At 28.0% G+C, this 15,032-nt stretch overlaps 3 protein-coding genes and 1 long non-coding RNA gene across 8 annotated transcripts; 3 read left to right on the top strand and 1 right to left on the bottom strand.

The window, feature by feature from the left end:
• Positions 1 to 438: 438 nt before the first annotated feature.
• Positions 439 to 4,113, top strand: LOC141536186 (uncharacterized). 4 transcript variants are annotated; one of them, XM_074256525.1, is made up of 5 exons: positions 439 to 995; positions 1,131 to 1,197; positions 1,509 to 1,596; positions 3,398 to 3,737; positions 3,846 to 4,113. In XM_074256525.1, the coding sequence occupies exons 3-5, from the start codon at positions 1,527 to 1,529 to the stop codon at positions 4,111 to 4,113; spliced, it is 678 nt and encodes a 225-aa protein (XP_074112626.1). In that variant the 5' UTR covers positions 439 to 995; positions 1,131 to 1,197; positions 1,509 to 1,526. The 4 variants fall into 4 exon arrangements, with proteins under 4 accessions (XP_074112626.1, XP_074112625.1, XP_074112622.1 ...); XM_074256524.1 differs by having other exon boundaries at positions 439 to 1,063; positions 1,131 to 1,596; XM_074256521.1 differs by having other exon boundaries at positions 439 to 1,197.
• On the bottom strand, positions 4,022 to 7,142 carry LOC141536188 (uncharacterized). 2 transcript variants are annotated; one of them, XR_012480701.1, is made up of 5 exons: positions 7,014 to 7,142; positions 6,544 to 6,956; positions 5,744 to 5,859; positions 4,608 to 5,154; positions 4,022 to 4,162 (listed from the first exon to the last, which is right to left on the bottom strand). It is a non-coding gene; the product is annotated as an uncharacterized LOC141536188 (long non-coding RNA). The 2 variants fall into 2 exon arrangements; XR_012480700.1 differs by having other exon boundaries at positions 4,608 to 5,859.
• Positions 7,143 to 8,559: 1,417 nt separating this feature from the next.
• Positions 8,560 to 12,077, top strand: LOC141535676 (zinc finger CCCH-type with G patch domain-containing protein). The gene is made up of 7 exons (XM_074255740.1): positions 8,560 to 8,745; positions 8,906 to 9,124; positions 9,617 to 9,706; positions 9,781 to 9,921; positions 10,002 to 10,144; positions 10,216 to 10,868; positions 11,657 to 12,077. The coding sequence occupies exons 1-7, from the start codon at positions 8,695 to 8,697 to the stop codon at positions 11,947 to 11,949; spliced, it is 1,590 nt and encodes a 529-aa protein (XP_074111841.1). The 5' UTR covers positions 8,560 to 8,694; the 3' UTR covers positions 11,950 to 12,077.
• A 363-nt stretch (positions 12,078 to 12,440) lies between these two features.
• Positions 12,441 to 14,728, top strand: LOC141536164 (box C/D snoRNA protein 1). Its single transcript, XM_074256498.1, has 6 exons — positions 12,441 to 12,575; positions 12,674 to 12,855; positions 13,398 to 13,489; positions 13,566 to 13,744; positions 14,080 to 14,396; positions 14,480 to 14,728. Exons 1-6 carry the CDS (start codon positions 12,559 to 12,561, stop codon positions 14,695 to 14,697), a joined length of 1,005 nt encoding a protein of 334 aa, XP_074112599.1. The 5' UTR covers positions 12,441 to 12,558; the 3' UTR covers positions 14,698 to 14,728.
• The last annotated feature ends 304 nt before the right edge of the window (positions 14,729 to 15,032 follow it).

Here is a 15,032-nt window from a genome sequence, read left to right as displayed (position 1 = left end):
AATGTAGTTAACAAATATTTATTAACAGTTAATAAATATTTTGTTGAAAGAATTTTTTTCGCTTGTAATGTCATATGATATGAAGATTGCTTATAAACAAAAATCATCTTTATAAATTATTTGCATTAATTATATTACATTATAATAACGTTTATTGGAAAATACCAAATTCTATTTCAGCTCATAATTATCTTTTATATTTTTAAATATTAAAAACGTTGATTTATTTAGTGAATTGAATTATTATTATGCATTCTAGTTATAGATTTATAAAAAGTTCTTTTTATTTGAAATAAATATTTATTAACAGTTAATAAAGCTTATTAAATATAAACAAATCCTTTTATCAGTGTAACAGTATAATTATTTATCGTTAAAAATAATAATTTAAATTATCTATTTTATCGTTTAATTTTTTATGATTAAAAATTCTATCCGTAAATTATATTAAATAAATAAATTAAGTTAACATTAAAATTAAATTTTTAATAAATATTTTTTTCCTGTTAAAAATATTGACAGAGTTAAAAATAATTTGCGGTGGCAAAGAAAAAATTGCATGGATTATTAGAAATAAGAAAACAAGAGATTATAAAAGTCAGAGAATAAAAGCAAAAAGAAAGTCTTTTCTAACTCGTGATTAATCACGGAAATATAAATCTCATAGCACACCTCAACAAGAGCTTTATTTCCCTACCAGGGATAAAAATTAACCGCAAACTTGTGTTAGGTCTCGGTAACTTGGTAACATGTTCATATGCACTTTTTATGTATGTGTAGATGACCTCGAGAAAGGCAGGAGACCAATCACCAGCCACCTACCAAACACTCGACCAATCCTCATCACTTTGATCCCCTATTTTAACCCCACCGCTTACATAAAACGCGCGAATCGCATACCGCGGGTGTACTGCGCTTCCACCCCCAAAATGGCTGCGAAATCGCGCGGGCATTATGACCGGCGATCAAAATAAACGGGCGGATTAATTTGAGGGGTAAATTTGAGGAAAAATAAAGTAAAAAAAAATAATGAAGATGATAATAATAATAATAATAACAGTGTGTAAGTTTACTACCACTACGGCCGCAGTTTTACTACTCCCTCACCTTGGGGTTTCTTTCTGTTCAAGGTACATATCTGGAGGCTGGAGAATAGTCTGTTGGTCACAAGGGGTTGCAGACACCAACCACGCAGAAGTACGTCGTGCATTCTCGGTTAAACATGTTTTAATCTTTCACGATCTATAAATAAATAATAACAATAATTAATGTGAGTTCATTTTAATCGGCAATGAAAGTAGCGGACAAACGAAGATTTTTTTAGTAAATTTAGTTCAAAAGACAATTAAAATGTAATTTTTTTGGTGAAAATTAAGACAAATAATTTTTGCACTTCGGCTCCTTTCAGTGTCAAGTATTCTAAATTGTTTTACTTAAAAAAAAGTTGTGATTAATTATAAAATTAATATTTTATAGTAATTAATATATTGATAAAAAAAATTGTTTAGTTTTGTGGTGAATTAAAAATGATGCAAGAACATAAGTCATTTCTTATAAGAGATCTTTTGGGTGATGTGTTAGCAGAACGTGTCCAAGGTAAGTTTTTAAAAATAAAATAATAGGAGTTGAGTTTATAAATAAGCGGTCTAAGTCAATGAACACGCGTTGACAAGTCAATAAATTAAGTATTTGTTATTATTCATAGGGATAGAGATAAATAAAAAAATAATAAATGCCGCGTGTCTCTTAACGGGGAAGCTCGTTACAGCAGGGCTCCTGGAGCGCAGGCATTATTTAATTGCCGTAAAAAGAATAGAGGATATGTATATGTGAATAGGATAGGGGATTTACAAATTTACGGGGGTTATAAGACCCATCGAATGCCAGAATGAGAATAATTTGGTAGGAATACAAATTGTATACACAGATGGCCTGAGGTGTGGACAGATTCGTTAGGACTTGTTAGCCACTCGATTTCTCTGCACTGATTCACATACACGACAATTTACGTCCCGCTGGGATCAATTCTTATTGGCTTAAATCTTATTATTGGAATCTCTAACTTGAAAAGTAGAAGCTGTTAATTATTTTTTTACTATAATTACTAGCAACCTTCAGTCGCTATACGACTGCCGGGATTTACGAATTATGAATAAGAAAACTTTAGTTTAATGATTTTTTTATATTTATAATCACACTAATAGTTTGGGTACTTTTTAAATAAATTTAAAACATAATAGTGCTATCACAGGATCAATTACAAATAATTTACCACATTAAATTGGACAAATGTGACCGAACAAATTTATAGAACCAAAAAACTATTAAAAACTCCTGCAAAAACTTTACATAAAAAATTGAATACTAAAAAATATATAGAACCAAAAGACACTAATTCTTGTCTTGACCTTTCTGATAATACCAAATTAAACTATAAAAATTTCTATAAAAATAATAATATGCTCGTCACAAAATTTTCCTTTCTCTCTAAATTATTTAAATCATAAATAATTATCGCTAAAAAATATCAAACCCAATTTACATCCAATTTATATCCATTAATTTTTTACATTTAACCACATTGACGTATACAAAACAAAACAAAATAAATAAATAAATTTTGTTTATCGCTAAATTCGAATCTATTTATAACTACTTTGAAAACTTATCATAATAAATAAACTATTTTAGAAAAACATAAGAAACATTGAAAAGGCACAACTTTTCAGTGGTCAAGACCTTTCAAACGATACCAAATTTAACCATAAAAACCCATTTCATCATTTAAATATCACTGACCACAAAATTTCGCTATATTAAATGATGACGTTTGTTAAATTGCACTGTACTTTCTTAAATATTGACATTTTTAAAGATATAAGCTCATCCTGATGTTACACTTATCAAGAGCTTTCATTTGAGTACCCACTTGCATTTTTTATATATTTTTCATGTATACATATATATAAATATATAAAATATATAAAAAATTGATGTGGGTACTCAAATGAAAGGTTTCGATGTGTGTAACATCGAGATGAGCTTATATCTTTAAAAATGTCAATAGTTCACAAGATACAAGATAATTTCTTAATTATGTATCTAAAGATAGAGAATTTTCGAATGCAGCCTAAATACTTATCATAATAAATTGACTATCGATGAGAATGATATGAAACCTTGAAAAGGCACAAATTCACAGAAAGATCTTTGCAGTGACACTAAATTTCACTTAAAAAAAAAAAAAAAAAAAAAAAAAACGATTTTATTATATGACTGTTCTGGACATAAAATTCTTCTTATTCTCTTAGTAATATAGATTATTCCTACTATTTTTGACTATCAATTAAGAAATTTTCGGTTTGATAAGAAATGATGAATTCAATTAAATAATTAGATGATTCAGAAGACGACTCGGCGCTTCATTCAGACTCTGAAGACACGATAGATCCTGGAAGTAGTCCATGTACGAGATTGAGCAGCCCGAATCCTTTGTTGTCGCCATCACCCGATCCGCAGGTTAATTCAATAAAATCTTGCGGTGGATCCACTTCAGGAGCTACTCAATCAGGACGTAAACCTCGCAGAAGACGAACGGCTTTTACCCACGCTCAGTTGGCTTATCTTGAACGGAAATTTCGTTGTCAGAAGTATCTCAGTGTTGCTGATCGGAGTGATGTTGCTGACGCTTTGTCGCTGTCTGAGACTCAGGTTAAAACATGGTATCAGAATAGAAGGTTCGTTTTATTTTCATTTAAAAGCTAAAACAAAAATTTTACTAATTATTATCAATAATAATTAAAAATTCAAGCTTAAAAAAATTCTAACAAAAAAAAATGTTACAGAACAAAGTGGAAGCGTCAAAACCAACTAAGACTCGAGCAACTGCGGCACCAAGCGACGGTAGAAAAAGAACTCCTTGTTCGTAGTGTTGGTCTTCATCATGGCAGCATCGACGCTTATTGTCGGCCGTATTCGCAAACTGGAAACTCACCACATCCTCCGCCACCTCCTCCACCACCAGCAACTTCTTCAGCGTCCACCGCAGCCTTTTTATCCACCGCGGCGGCACTTTTTCGCAACGTTACATATGTTCACGGATGCCCGCTTTAACATCCATCTTCTTCCATTGACTATCAATCATGGAACTAACTATCACCTTCTGTAAATATGTAATTATCGATTATTATAAACTATTAGATCTATTATACAATATTGTTTGTCATCATCATCACTATTATTATCATTTAATTCCTACACACCATGTGGTCTGTGCAATTTTACTTATTTTTATTTTTTAAAAATCTAATATGACTAAATAATAAATTAATTAAATTATTCTTGTCATAAAATCATCACTATCAGTGTTATTATGCACTAAGTAATTTTTATTGTGCAATTTAATCTAAATAACAATCTAATTAGTGTAATTATAAACTTAAATTGTAAATTGCAAAATCTTAAAATAATTTAAACTAAAAGCTTCTTTTACTTAGCTGCAATTTATTCTATAAAATAATTATAATTGTAGATAAAAATTAAAATAATTAAACAATTATTAAAAATTAATAATTAACAATGTTATTTTTTTAATTATTTAAACTTACGGCCTTGTTAATTGCATCAAGTGTAGACATTAAGTGTAAGTGTATTGTAACAAAATAGAGCGTAGCAGCACGCGTCATTGAGCTAATTGAAGAAGGTAATTGGGCGAAACCGATACAAGTTAAGTCTCCTCTTGACAGCCACGCGGCTAACAGTATTATTTAAACACACATATTGTATTAGTATTGTGTTAATTCAATTACGGTCATGCTGATATTCTCCATATTCTTTCTAGCGAACAGTAAGCTGAAAAACAGACGAAGCAAAAAATTATACCTCTTTATTTAATGATACAGGTTCTCGAGCGAGCTTTCAGTATCCTGTTGATGAGAATTATTCTGTATCGTTAATTAATTCTTATGCTAAACTAAAAACAAAAACTGTTAATTAATTTGAATATTTTCAGCGTATATACATACTTGAGTTGCTAATTTGTCTGCGCCTTTAATAATTTACGTACGTGCACGATCTCACGCTGATTTTTTATTTTTCTTCACTCTCGAGCGCAACATTCCCTTGTCTCATGGTTAGTATGTCCTTTATACTGCACTATGTACAGAAATAATGATAATAATTGCAGTGTGTAGTGTCCCATCATCAGGATATGCATATAAAACAACTTTAAATAAATAAACGCGACGATATTTGCACCCAGGGGGGTCTTACAGTGAGGCAACGAGTGTCAAGAGAGGTTTTTGTAATATCTAACACGTGTCTCTGTATCTGTGTACGTATATTGTGCATTGTTGCATGAGTTTTAGAGCTCTATATGTTGTGAGATAAGAGCTTGAGATTTTCTGGAGGTACTTGGGCACGCGCTACCATCTTTTTTCCTTTATACACTAAAATTTTTTGGCTGTGCGTTCTTACTTTTAACATTTTAAAAGTATAAAACATTTTTTTTTTTTAATTAATTTTATATTCAATATTCTTCTTTTATTCTGAGGATTAAAAATATTGATAGTAAATCTTTAGAATATTTTTAAGGATATATACTTTGATAAGATTAATATGAATATGAACTGAATTATCATTTGAATTGAATATCTTATTTGTGAAATAAATCTCGTATGAAATATAATATTCTAGAGACTGCTAGTTTTTCTGAAAGTACAGTGTTTGACGAACAGAAACATACCTCAGATATAAATTTACAAGCATGTTTAAATTACAATCCATGCTTGCAAAAGTGGACCATTTCGTAAGCTCCGCCGTCCATGTTACGGCTCCAAATAAATATCTTATTCATATGAACTGAAAGTAAAATATTATTAAGAATTAATATTTTATTTTTTTATTTATTTATCTGGTAAAGAATTCTATCGAGGTGTAAAAACACCTGTGTATAGAACCAGTATAAAAAATAACAGTTTATAAGACTTTTTTTCAAAATTTGTGTCGATAATACAATGCAAAGAGATAATAAGTACAAAAAGTAATAAATTTTTAGAGAAAGAAATATAAAATTATAAATAATTATCAGAAAAAAAAATATCCAATCAAATTCTCGCATTTTCCATTATGTTTTTAAGCATATTGACCATTAAGGTTTCTCATCCAGTAACTTAACTTTTTTTTTTAACAATTTTTTATTACAATCTATAGTTTTCAATAGGGAGTTTTGTTAATTTTTGGAAGTATTAGCAACTTCAATCTTGTATTTGTAAGTTTTTCAGAATATAAATTTAGAAATTTTAAATCATTCAAAGGATATCAGACAAAAAGTTCGTTGTTAATTTTTTGTAAAAAAAAAAATTCAACTAATTGCCGGTTGACGACATCACGGTGGCATATTAACGTTATACCATCTCGGTATAAACCAAGCCGGAGGCGAAAGAAAGGAGATGAAAAAATGTAAAGAGCCAGAAGTTAAGGGGAAGCTGCAGGAAATCCAGAACTTAGGTTATTTTATATATTTTTATATATTCATATTTATACTTGTATTATATAGGTATGTACTGCAACAGAGATACGTATGCACATCGTTCTATTTTGAACGATGAATAAAGGAAAGGTAGAAACCGATGCAAAGGGTCGAGTGTAACGAAGCTCCGACTTTTTAATTGGAATATATTCAGATACCGGAACGCCTTTTCATCGGAGACTTGATGCTGTGAATGCTGCCTGAATATCCATACCATCCTTACTTTTTATACTTATACACTTTTATATCTGTATAACAGTTTTTGAGCGAACCAGAGTCTGACTATTACTGATACTACTACTTCTTTATACGAGTTTTTTTTTCTTTTTCACCAGTTCTTCATGCTCTCTTGTATTATGTATACTGTAATACTTATTATGTGATACATAATAGTTGGTTTCACATTTAAATGCATGAAATAAAAGATCTGAAATGTAATTATGTTAAATATCTTTTTTTAATTATATATATGAAATATACTCACGTAATCTCGTGACATCAATCAATTGGAATTAAAATTTAATGACACTGAAATTGAGATATATTAGATCATTTTTAGAAATTTTTGACGTGACAACGTCTTATAAATTGGTTTGCCGGGTGACACTTCAAGAAACTGCGTTACGCTCCGCTCACGTTATGCGCTCACAATGAGAGCGAGTGAGAGGCACGCGTCCCTTCCACTCGGGCATGGTTAGCCCGCCTAAGAGCGAGAGAGAGAGAGATAGGCATACACACCGGTTCATATCTTGCGCTTCTATTTCGCTTAGGCGCCTGCATACAAGTTTACACGTTGCCAGTTAATTGTAAAACAATTGTGTAGTGATAATGTGAAAGTAGTTTCGTCCATCGCAACAATTCAAACTCTATTATTTTTATTATTATTTCATCCTTCTTCCTACTATACGAATGAATATTCACATTAAAATTATTTTACCACTCAAAGTCGTTGTCACGTAAAACTTTTGCCCGTATACCGACTTTACAGGCAACCAATTTTTTTTTTAACTAATAAATTATAACAAGAAAAATTTATTTAAAAAATTCCATTTTTAAAAGCTCTCAAAAAATAATACTGAAGTTAGCGGTCAGCTGTTAATTTTAAAAATTTTTTTAACAAATTAATTGCAATAAAAAAATGCTTTTAAAAATTTTCACTTGTAATTTTTGTTAATTTTCTCATGTGAAACTTTTTAATTAATTTTTTTTTTAATAATTTAATTAATATAATATTCCAAAAAAATTTTTAATATCTGTCAACTTCAGTGTTATCTCAAAAATTATAAATAAAATTTTTTAGACATAATTTATTATTCTAGAAAAATCAATAAATGATCAAGTGTCTACTAATTAGCAGAAATTAATTTCAATGACATAAAATTTAATGGTTATTATTGTTCAGAAAATCATTTTTTTATTTTATCCAAATGGTTTGACTATTTGCTGTAATGTGCAATTCTTGAATAATTCTATTCTTGAAAAAAAAATAAATAATAATAATAATAATAATAAATATAAAATACTAAAATTAGCTGTCAGCTGTCAATTTTAAAAATTTTTATAACAAATCAATTATAATAAAAAAATGTTTCTAAAAATTTTCACATGTCATTTTTATTAATTTTCATATGTGAAATTTTTTAATTAATTTTTTTTCATAATAATTTCATTACTAAAAAATTCTAAAAAAATGTATTATGTCTGTTATCTTCAGTGTCATTAAATATAAGTAGGTTAAAAAAATGTATGTATAGAACATAAATTTATAATTCCTTTTATAATAATTTTTTCCTGGATCAAAAAATTAAATTCAATTACAACTATTTTTTTTTATGATTATTTTCTTGATATTATTTATGGAAAAATAAATGAAAACATTTTCGTAAATATTTATTTATAATTAAAAAATAAAAAGTATGACAATAGTGATCATATTTATTAAAAGTATTTATAGCAATGGAAATATTTGATTTACCAGATTAATTAAATTTTATTGATTGGCTGGGTAGAGGTCAGCACATTCGCCAAAAAAATAAAATATTAAAATAGTTCTAGCTTGGTCGTCTAGGTGGCGAAATTTTCTGATACTTATTTCTGGAGAGTGTTTGTCAAAATTCGTTTATTTTATATTATTGTTAGCTAATTTTTTGTTTACTGATCTAATAATGACAGATGTAGATAGTTTACGAGAAGCTATTGAACAATACGAGGCTCAGGTACGTATTTATAAATCAATATTAATAACCAGAGCTACAATACCAATCAATAAATACAATGTTGTATTGAACGAATTTTTTTTTTTGGTTAATATTATCTTTTTTTAAAACTTTTTATTCTTACTTTTATGATGTACTCAATCAATGAATCGATGGGTAGCTGTCTCAAGTTCAATTGGCACTTACCACTGCTACTGAAGGGCACGATAAAGATAATTTACTTAGTCTTCAATCGGATATTCAAGAGCTTATTGCATTAACTAAAGAAAGTTTACGAAGTGCTGAAGGAAAGGATACTAGTGATAATGAAGATGATGGTTTGTCTGACAGTCAAGATGAAGAAGACGATCCCATGGCTAAAGAATATGCAATGTTTAAGGTATTTATTTATATGAAAATTAATTTAGCAGATATTTGATAATTTTAAGAATTTTTGTAACAAACAAATTATGGCATGATATTATATTTAGCCGTCATTTCACACTTGTTTTAATTTTTTTTAACAAATAAATTATAGCAAAAAAAAATTATTAAAAAAATGGATTTGTAGAAATTTTAATCAATTAAAAATGCAATTTTTTTAAAATAATTTTTTAGAACAAATTTTTTTGTTAAAGAAAATTAAAAAATTGTCAAGTGACAGCTAACTTTAATGTCATAATTATGGCAAAAAAAATTAGAAAAAAAATTGACATGTAGGAATTTAAAAAAATAAAAAATGCAATTTTTTAAAAACAATTTTTCGGAACAAATTTATTTGCTAAAAAAAACTAAAAAAATAAGCAAGTGACTGCTAACTTTAATGTCATTTTATTTATTCTTAGTTTTCAGAATATTTAATTATTAAAATTATTATTTCGGAAATTTATAGGCTGAATTAGAAGAAGAAGAAGAAGAAGAGTCAAAAACTAAAGACGAGAATGAGCAACAGGAGTCATCATCAAATAGTAATTCAATAGAAGTCAGTAAAAAAATATCTGGTAATGCTTAAAAGGGGGAAGATTATTATTTATACGATGCAAGTTAATATTGTAGGATGATCTTAAGACATTAGAAGGTATGAAATGTCGTGCTCCACATGGTAGCAGCTGGGGTGGCACTGGTTTTCACAATGCCATGGTTTCTTCTATCCTTAGACATAATCAAGATAATATTACCAGTATTAATGATATTATGGTAAAATTTTTTTATATTTTATACATTAATTAATATTTTATTTATAAATATAGTAAAATAATTAATATACATTTTTTCAGGTCAAAGTATTATTCATTAACCCAATTCATAAAGAAATGTTACCGTGTTCATACTTTCTTAATGGATCATGTAAATTTTCTGATGATAAATGTCATTACTCACATGGAGAAATAGTCCCGTTTTCTAGTTTACAGGAATACAGGTAATGTTTTGTTAGATTTATGCATGATAATTTAATTATAAATTAATGGACAATTTAAAATATGTTGACAGAGAGCCTGATTACTCAACGATAAAAATGGGTAGCCGTGTATTAGGTAAAGATAAAAATGGAATATGGCACAGATCTGTTATAATAAAAGCACCCGAGAAAGAAGGCGATTATTACCGAATAAAATTTGAATCTAGTGGTAACATTTTAGAATTAGATATCCATGACCTTTTACCACTTTATGACGATGAAATATTAGCTATGTCTGATACGTCAGACAGCGATGAATCCGATGTAAATTATAATAATCAACAAGATATTGACAAAGATAAAAATAATAAAGAGGAACTAATCAATAAATCACTGTTTCAATTGAACTCAACGGAGCCGCTTGGCAAGTGGGAGCAACATACTCGTGGAATGGGAAGCAAATTGATGGCACAAATGGGCTATATACTAGGTACTGGATTAGGCAAAAAGTCTGACGGTCGGGTAGTACCAGTAGAAGCAACCGTTTTGCCTGCAGGCAAATCTCTAGATCACTGTATGAAACTCCGCGAAAATGCTGGATGCGACGAAAATTTATTTACCGTTGAAAAGAGAATGATGAAACAGACACGTAAGCTGGAAAAACAGCAGGAAAAGCAGTATCAGAGAGAAAAAACCCGTGATAAAAATGTTTTTAATTTTATTAACAATACCCTTGGTGATAAACGTAAGTTTTAATATTATATCATGATTTTTTGTTTAAGGGGCACAACTAGTGTGACAGCCTAAAAAAAGGCGATTTTTGGAAATTAAAATAAAAAAAACTCGTCTATGAATTGTTTTAAAATTTTTAGGGTATATATATTAATACATATTTTAAGAACATACAGTAAAATTTTTAAAGAAAAAAATTAATTATTTTCCGAGTTACACGTGATCTCCGACGGCACTAAAAAAAAAGGTTCTCCACTGCTGCAGTGATTCTGGCCTTCTCCATGGATAAACATGAAAAAAAAATTCTCGTGCAACTAGAAGATATTGTCCGTACAATGATCCTTGGTCGAAAAAAAATATCAAAAATTGACAAAATGACGGCGTTTTCAAAAGAAAAAGTTGAATTTTGCCCAAAAATTTGGTCGTTTTTGGCCTGCCAAAATTCGATTTTTGATCAGATCAAAAAACTGAAGGGTCATTGTATGGAAAACTATGTACAGAATATGCAGAAAAAAATTTGGTAGTGATCGGATTATTTGTCTTCGAGTAATCACTCCAACAAATTTGAAAAATACTGTTTCGAGAAAAACGCGTTTACGAGCGGCTACTCTTTAAATGGCTGTAACTCAAAAACTATTTGAGATATCGATTAAAAATTTTAGTGTGTTATTTTTAAATATATAACCCATCGAAATATGAAAAAAAAATCGATTTTTTGAAAATTTCACACTAGTTGTGCCCCTTAAGGACTTAATTTACCTATTCACAGTGAACTAATAAAATTTTACTTTATTTTCACAGCAAAAGATAATAGCAAGCCTAGCAGTTCAAATAGCAGAAAAAGTTTAAAAACAGAATCAACTCGTGACTTAAATGTCGCGAGTTTCCGAATCAGTGAAGATATCACGAAGCTCGAACGTGAATCATCCAAACTGATGAACTCTTTGGGAAAACATCCCAAAGGAAGCATTCCGTATAACAATCTCGTTGTACAATATAATGATAAACAAAACAAACTAACGCATTTACGTTCTAAACAGAAAAATATAACGGCTGAACAGAATGACAGAAAGGATAAACTAATTATATTTTGATGTGTAAACATTGTAATTGTATTTATTGATTGTCTATCTTGATAACGCATTCACCCTGTATATATATTGCTTACGTGCACTTATTAATAATAAATAATAATTACAAATATATATTACAACCCTTATAACTGTATACAATCTTTTTTTTTGTTTTTACCTGTTATGAATTCTTGTCACTCATTGTATAGTTATATTGACATTAAATTTAGCTGTCACTTGACAATTTTTTAATTTTCTTTGACAAAAAAATTTGTTCTAAAAAATTATTTTTAAGAAATTGCATTTTTTATTTTATTAAATTTCTACAAGTCCATTTTTTTAATAATTTTTTTTGTCATAATTTATTTATTAAATAAAATAAAAAAAAATCGTAAAGTGACAGCTAAATTTAATGTCATATAGTTATACTAGAAATTTGAATAGCGCGCTACGCACGTGCTTCAATTTTGACCAATAATGAATTGTGTCTCGTTTTGTTTTGCGAGTTTCGACTAATGTCTAACTTCAAAAGTTTCATGTATTTCTATTTAGAGGGTTTATTTATTTTTCAGCTTCAATTGTGAGTTGTTGACAGTTTTTAATATATATAAAAACAAAATTAAGTTTGCAATGGAAACAGTCACCAAGTATGTTCATTTATTTCTGATTATTGAAATAATTAATTTAACTAATTGGAGGTTGTTTTTTTTATCGAGGAATAATAATTGTATTTTTACAATTTTAGATTGGAAAAATGTGAGGTATGCGATAAAATTCAAGCAAAATACACGTGTCCTAAGTGTGAGGTTAGAACATGCAGTCTAGCATGTTGTCGAGTACACAAGAAAGATTTGGATTGCAATGGGATTCGTGATAAGACGAAATTTATTCCTTTAAATAAATTTACAGATTTGGATTTAATTAGTGGTAATTATTTTATTCCATATTATTGAAACTCAATTAAATGACTGATAATTCTTTCAATTTTTTTAAAGCGTAAATAAAAAATAAATAAACTCCAGAATGATAATACTGAAATTAATAGACACCTTTCAATTTTTTAGATATTTATAATTAAATTGTTGTAAAAAAATTATGACATTAAAGTTAGCTGTCATTTAATAAATTTTTAAATTTTATTTAACAAAGAAATTAGTTTCAAAAAATTATTTTTAAAAAATTGCATTTAAAATTTTTTTAAATTTCTACATGTACAAAAATTTCACATCGAGGAATAGAGAAAAATTACAAGTACAAATTTTTAAATTATTTTTTTCTTTTATAGTCTATTTGTGATAAAAGTTATTAGATGTCTACTGATTTCAGTGTCATTACAAAATGTCAAAGTTTCTGTGATTATTAACAATTATACTTTGACATATTATTTTTCTTTTTAAATAATTTAATTCACTGGATAACTTGTTTTTATTAATGTATTGATTAATTTTATGTAACTTTTATTCTTCTAGATTATAGAGTACTTGAAGAACTCGGTAGGACTGTAGACCAGTTCCAAAGAGATCGATCTAAGATATTAAAATCTTCTCATAACTTTTCAGTAGTAAATAAATTATTATTTTGACTTATTATATTGATTTTTAAGTAAGAAATCATTCTTACTTTTAATTATTTTTCAGCGTGTATGCAAACTGAAACAAAGGGCCTCACAGAGTGGAGTAAAATTGGAATTTTTACCAAAAAATTTCAGCAGACATCAAGAAAATACTTCATATTTTAATTGGAAATCAAAAGAATTGTTCTGGACAATAGAGTGGATTTTTCCTCAAGCTGAAAATATTAAGTGGATTTCTAAAAAGTATATCTTTACATAATCTTTTAAGGGGGTATTCTAGTCTAGAAGCATGAATTTCAGGTAATTTTTTAAAGTGCAGTAAAAAAAAAGGCAATCAATATTTTTACTATAAATTTTTTTTTATAAGTTATTTATTAACATTACAAGAATACAGAAAAAATAAAAAAAGTTGAAAATTCTTGTAATGTTAATAAATAACTTATAAAAACAAGTATAGTAAAAAATATTAATTGCCTTTTTTTACAGCACTTCAAAAAATGACCTGAAATTCATGCTTCTAGACTAGAATACCCCCTTAATGTCATTGAATTAAAAATACTAAAATGAATTTTCTTCAGAGTTTTAGAAACAACTAGGCTCTCCGAACTTGTGGAAAATGTCCTGGACCTATTGAATTCTCCTTCAGAAAAAGACGATGATGAAGTGAACAAACAAATACTTAGTGATAAATTACAATTTTATCGAGGTGCGGGATTATCTGGCTTAGAAATTTTATTAAAAGCCGAAAAAGTTGAAAAATCGAGCTCAAGATTTTATAAATTAGATCCCACGTCTAGTTTACAGAAAAATTTATCAAATAAAATAATTATAGAGTACCCAACTCTGCATGTAGTTTTTAAAGATCATATTGATATGTATGAAATAGTTGACTCAGGTAATACACGCTTGCCTTATGCTTAAAACCTAAAATAATATTTCATATCTTTTTTAATTAATTAATTAATATTCTTTTAATAGATGACGAAGATGCCAAGGATTTAATTGAGCAGCCGACACAAAGTCATGGTAATAAACGTAAAAGACGTCAGCAGGATAGCAAAAACAGTGACAAGCGGCCTGTAAATTATTTATTTCATCACGAGTCATCGGACTCAGAAGAAGAGATTAATAAAAATAACGATGGACATTTCAGTCTATCTAGTATTCCTGATTATTATGAATTTGTAAAAACGTAATAATTATAAATAAAATTTTTTATAATAATTATGATAATTATTTATTAGATATTATTTCATACAAATATTTAATATACTTATATTACGTTTAAAACTTCAATACAAATTTATATGATCAAGAAAATATACAGTTTCATCTAGCATTTGAAAACTTTATTATTTATCAGTCAATAAAATCGTTAGACTGGTGTTCTCATTATATTATCAAAGGAAAAGTATTACAAATCAGTTGAACATTCCAACTATAGTATTATATTATATATAATCCTTAATCCTTAATTTTAAATAAATAGTTTTATAACTTATTATTGAAATACTTTTACCCATATACGAAT

This window comes from Cotesia typhae, unplaced genomic scaffold (genome assembly GCF_013202065.1).
Source record: "Cotesia typhae breed Kobodo isofemale line unplaced genomic scaffold, CoteBio_Ctyphae scaffold_152, whole genome shotgun sequence".
Classification (NCBI taxonomy): Eukaryota; Metazoa; Arthropoda; class Insecta; order Hymenoptera; family Braconidae; genus Cotesia; species Cotesia typhae.
The sequence above is the reverse complement of the archived record's forward strand: the minus strand, read 5'-3'. Positions and strand labels throughout refer to the sequence as shown.